Genomic DNA, 6,000 nt, shown 5'->3' on the forward strand with positions numbered 1-6,000 from the left:
GCTGATATTTACATGAAAGCTTCCTGACATAGTGCAGATTCAAGTTTGTGAAACTCATGACCACTGGGGTTAGGATGGGGCCACAATAGGAGATCAAAGTTTTACATAACTAATAAAGAGAAAAAATCTTTAAAAATTTTCTCCTTAAGAACCATTAGGCTAAAGAAGTTTACATTTGCACAAAAGCCTCCTGACATAGTGCAGATTGAAGTTTGTTAAAACCATGGTCCCCGGAGGTAAGATGCCCCATCAGAAGATCAAAATTTTACATACAAATATATAGTGAAAATCATTAAAAATCTTCTTCTTAAAAATCACTGGCCAGGAAAGTTTACATTTACATGAAAGCTTCATAACATAGTGCAGATTTAATTTTGTAAAAATCACCCCTCGCCCCCACCCCCGGGAGTAGGTTGGGGCCACAATAGGGATCAAAGTTTTACATACGAATAGGAAAAATCTTTAAACATGAGCCAAGGTGACTCAGGTGAGCGATGTGGCCCATAGGCCTCTTTTTTTTTTTTTATCTGGATCGAAATTATTCGGCCACCTATTTCATTCGAGTGACCAATGCTAGCAACACCCGTTCAGCGTCGTACGTCGCTAACTGAACGATTTTTAACTTTTTGTCAGAAACTCTATGGCCAAGTTGGATAGGGGAACAAAAATTGTAATTTCGTGATCCCTACCCTTTGGAACTGTACAAACACAACTTCTAAGAATAGCACACTCTTTGAAACCTTATTTGTACTCCTGGACATTTGGCAGAAAAACTAGGTGCATGGTTAAACATGTACTGAACAAGAGTGCTTCTACCAAAATTGGGAAATTCATGGCCCTTGGGTCAGGGGTTCAGAATCTAGGGTGGGGCTATATAGATTGTACATTGAAAATACATGAATTGTTTAGATTTTTTTCCAATTCCTGACCATCAATAATACAGACTAGTAGCATAATTATGCAGCACTCCCCTCTTTAGCTGTAACTTGTCCCTTTTTACCATACCTATTTTCAAATAAAAATTGATTTATCTATCACACGTTTTGGAAAATATTAAGCACTGATGTATTTCCAGTAAGTGTACAGTCCTTTTCCCCTGGGATATTGGAAGATAAGGGTTGAATACTAAGTTTTAAATGGTCACCCTTAGCCCGAAAACTACAGAATTACTACCAGAGATCAGTAGAGGTAAATGAAGTAGAAAGAAAACGTACAGGTTTTGCAGATTTTTATGGTATTCATTTTAGTTCACCTGAGTAAACTCAGGTGACCTATTGCAATCGGTTGTCGTCCGTCGTCAGTCGTTCGTTAACAATTGAACATTTTTAACTTCTTAATAACTACCAGTCCAATTCTTTTCAAATTTGGTATGAAGCATCATTGGGACAAGGGGGACATAAATTGTAAATTTCAGGACTCCAGCACCCCTGGGGTCCTAGGAGTGGGGCAAAAACTGCCCAAAATTTACCAATTTTCAAAAATCTTCTTCTCAAGAACCACACACATGTAAGAAAAACTAAATGCATAGTGATGTAGAGCTGGAAGGCCTCTACCAAAATTGTAAATTTCATGATCCCCGGGGTAGGGGTTCTGACCCCAGGGCGGGACCAAACTTGATATATAGTGTTTATGTGTAAAACACTTAAATTACGTCTTCCTTAATGCTATTGATACTAAATTAAAAGTAAATAGATATTTAGAAAGAACAGGTAGTCCTTTACCAAAATTGTAAATTTGATTATTCCAGGGGTAGGGGTTTTGGTATCAGGGTGGGGCCAAAATGGTCAGTTATTAAATGTGTGAACAATAGACATTTTTAACTTCTTGATAACTATCATTTCAATTCTTTTCAAATTTGGTATGAAATATATTTGGAACAAAGGGAACGTAAATTGTAAATTTCAGGATTCCTAGGGCCTTAGGGGCAGGGCAAAAACTACCAAAATTGTAAATTTCATGATCCCCGGGGTAGGGATTCTGACCCCAGGGCGGGGCCTAACTTGTTATATAGTGTTTATGTGAAAAACACTTGAATAACATCTTCTTTAGTGCTTTTGATACTATATTGAAACTAAATGGATAGAGCAGGTAGTCATTTACCAAAATTGTAAATTTGATTTTCCCCAGGGTGGGGCCAAACTTAGTATATAGTATTTATGTGTAAGTTTGCTGATACTGTATAAAATCTAAATGCATCTAAGGAATAGCAGAAAAGGATGTGCAGAAAATGGTGAATTTCACAACCCAGGGTTATGACTTTAGGAAGTCCAAATTAGTCATAACTTTTGATGTTTTAATGTTAATACACCTATTATTTGAAGCCTTTCATCAGTGTATGCACTTTTGAGGGCGGTGAAGTTTTAAGAACAGATCTTGTTTTATACTGTTGCTGAACATTAGAATTTAGCTTAGATATTCAGAGCAGGAATTTTTTTCTAGATTTCATAGCCCATATAAGTAGTGATACTTTTTCACTAGTATTCAGGTGACCGATAAGGCCTGTGGGAGTAGTGATACTTTTTCACTAGTATTCAGGTGACCGATAAGGCCTGTGGGCCTCTTGTTATGAATTCCATCACCAGCACAAGAATTGTCCAGTCTTGTCTTTTGGATATGATTTTTTTTAATTACAGAAACGACTTATAATAAAAAAGTGAAATCTGAACAACCCTGTGCTCGATATAAACAAAGGCTTTAAAAAACAGTCATTCGATGAATATCAATAGAGATTTAACAAAAACAGACAACCCCGACTTCAAAAGACGGCATAGCTCTTAGTGTTAATAAATTTTCAGTAAAATGAAATCCCAAACCTGTAAGGTAAGGCATTAATGAAGATCTTGGGACATTGTAAATTGCATATTTCAAACTTTGATGTTTTACTAAATCATTGGGGGCCGCATGTCACAGCTAATGTGTTGATGTCCTTTATGGTTTAAGCTCTTTGGTGAGGATTTAAGGATCGTGAGAAATACGATCCCCTACATCTGAACGTCAGGGTGTATACACTAGTCATAATTCTACATAGTGGTCTCTACCAAAAATGTGGACTTTATAACCCGCCAGTTAGTGGTTCCGGTCCAGGGATTTATGACTCGTGACCTGAAAATGCATTACATCTTTATAGTTAACATTCACTCCGGAACATCTGCTTCATATTTTGTACAAAGGTTGCTTATGACCGGACAGAGTGAGATTGACCTAACCTTCAATCAAGGTCAAGATCACTACTTTAGAAATATTTAAACTTGTATCCGAATCCCTTCCTAAATACTGTATCATAATGAATTTTTAAATGATATAATGAACTAAAAAATGAATAAACTATCATCTGGGCTGCATCTCAGTAACTGAGTGATGTTGGCGGCTTTACACGACACAAAGGCTGCATGTGACCAGAATCAGAAGAATAAACATCCTTTTTGACTTCCAATTCTCAGGGTTTTAAAGAAGCACATTTGCACCATTTCTCAAAAACACGTTTATCTACGTAAAGTGATACTCGAGTGACTGTTAACACTCATCAGCCTCTTGTTGATTTTGAAACGATCTCTTGTCTATGTTAAATAGAATGGTCCTGGGTGGTTTTGAGATAGAATAAAATGTCTAAAGCTTTACCCTTTTCTCGTGAATATAAATAAGAACATTTACATTCCAAAAAAAGAGGAAATAATACTGGTATTGCATACACTTTCAATCAAATTATTGACATAAAAAATTCTAGATCTGGTTCTTTTTTTTATTTAATTCGAATTACGGATGAAAAGAAATCCTCAAAAGGAATTAGAATCCCTGATATCAAAACTTTGGATTATAGAAATAGCAAGGAATTATTGATATCATGAATCCCACATTGTTGATAATCATCAAGAATTGTGTAATGATATCAAGAAATAAGTTACGAATACAATTACATGTATTAAAACGGAACCCCATATAGTTCCGTTTAAGATAATATGGGACGATGCGTTATTTATATAATAATGTTACATTCCGAGTATACTATGTCAAAATAATAGTCGGGGTTCTAACAAATAGTGTATGCCCCAAACGTTGGAGACAGAGATCTGGGATGACTTTGCTTATAAAAGTGTTCAGAGTTACTTAAAGCAGCATGCCATTCATCAAATGGTTTCGTTGACTAAAGAGCATTTACGTCTTACAAGAATTGACGATTCGTCGAAATGTCTGTATCTGTTGGTTGACTTACATAAACCACACATCCCAGTGGTTATCGGAGACCTGAATTACGAGTCCCAGGGGAGACAATTAGAACTCTACGAGTTGTTGCCTTTTCATACCGTTCTCTAATGAACATTGCAAACTGATATTAAAAAAACAGAGGTCACTACAAGTTTTAATCTATTTATTAAATTACACATCTTAGGTTATATACAGATAGAAATATGATAAAGAGACAGGCAGATATCACTTGCGTAGACTGTGTGCACAAGGCATGGACGGCATTGCACTAATGCTTTTAATATAGTTTCTCTCTCTCTCTCTCTCTCTCTCTCTCTCTCTCTCTCTCTCTCTCTCTCTCTCTCATACACACACACACCGGTACTTGCGTATTTCAATAACTTTGATGATGTGACATGGACCCTGTCCAAGGCAAACGAGAATACGTTACGTCACTTCCTGGCGACACATCTCCAAAGTAAGGTTTTGATAAATTGGCAGTACCTCGACTTTGGAAAAATCGTGCTTGGAAGGGCGACATAATGGCATGTGAGAAATGGATTGTGTTTGCCAAGACGTTCGTTGGCTGTAGTGGTGACAACAATGAATGTTCAAATGGCGGGGGAACCAGTTTAGGAGAGTAAGGAGATGAGTGAAGGAAGTCGGAACTGGAGTAACGTGAATGGCCCTCACTGCTGGCAGATTTAGTGGGACGGTACGGAGAAAATGACGATTTCTTTGGCGTTGTGTTAGTCAGTCTTGAGATACTGAAATCTGTTATCCTTTTTTTCTTCTGTCCATTTTCTGTATCCTCAGGTTTGATTTTCAGACACTGTGTACATACTCGCTTTGGGGAGCTCTGATTCGGCATGAACGACTTTCCACACTTGATACAGTTATCTTGCATAGTTGAAGCTGTGAAATAGAATACATACACATGTATTATATATAGATATTGCAGTTTTATATAAATTACAGTAACCTAGTTCGATTCTTAATCCCGGTGGTCGCGCGTCAGACCAAGGACGTTTAAATAGGTAGCGATTGCTTCTACATCCAGCACAGTCACAGTAAACTAACACGATAAAGACCCCTCCCTGCTATGACATTGAGAGGCATGTACGGGTCAAAGATTTGTAGCACTTCACCTGCAGTTGGTAACGTAACAGTACGAGTTAAATATTCATAAATAGGATGTAAAATTTAACCCCGTCATTATTTCTTGGTAAAACCTACAAATTCTTGTGGCAATACTACCCTGTACCACAATGCATCACCAAATTGGTTGACATGTACAGAAGGTCTTGAAATCTGAATTTACGGGGACACTTTGAAAACACTGTATCTGGAAAGAATGTGTCTTGAAAAATAACATGGTATGATTGTCTTCATAAGGCAGTCATTGGTCTACTTATCGCGCGGCATTGATGCAAGCGTGGTTTCCATATATAATGTTCTTTACATTTCAGCAAATACTGGTAATAAAACCAATTGACTAACTGAAGTAATCAATCGTCAGGTTGTACCGGAAGTAAAGATTACCTTCATGCGTTTTCATGTGAGTTTTCAGATTGCACTGGAGGGCGAATTTCTTCCCGCATAGTATGCACTCATGTGGTTTATCTCCTGCAATAAACAAATGATAAGTATGAACAAAACAAGAAATAACGGGTAAAATATGTCAAACTTATTTTGACTGCCCTATTTCGTTACTGACCGGAACAGTTCAATGCATTAAAAGGATCTTAATGACCATGAGAAATCGGAAATATATGGAGCTGTAGAAAATCTCTGATAAGGAGAATCTAGCTTACTGCA

The 6,000-nt window shown here is 37.1% G+C and overlaps 1 protein-coding gene across 1 annotated transcript in view; it reads right to left on the reverse strand.

Moving 5' to 3' along the window:
• Positions 1–4,350: 4,350 nt before the first annotated feature.
• Positions 4,351–6,000, reverse strand: part of LOC130052342 (zinc finger protein 239-like) — a 2,377-nt gene continuing 727 nt past the window's right edge. Inside the window, exons 4-5 of the mRNA XM_056156911.1 lie at positions 5,725–5,808; positions 4,351–5,097 (exon numbers count right to left, since the gene is read on the reverse strand). Of these exons, the coding sequence (XP_056012886.1) occupies positions 4,577–5,097; positions 5,725–5,808 (605 nt within the window). The 3' untranslated portion in view covers positions 4,351–4,576. The remainder of the gene's footprint in view (positions 5,098–5,724; positions 5,809–6,000) is intronic.

Source organism: Ostrea edulis, chromosome 2 (assembly GCF_947568905.1).
Source record: "Ostrea edulis chromosome 2, xbOstEdul1.1, whole genome shotgun sequence".
Lineage (NCBI taxonomy): Eukaryota > Metazoa > Mollusca > Bivalvia > Ostreida > Ostreidae > Ostrea > Ostrea edulis.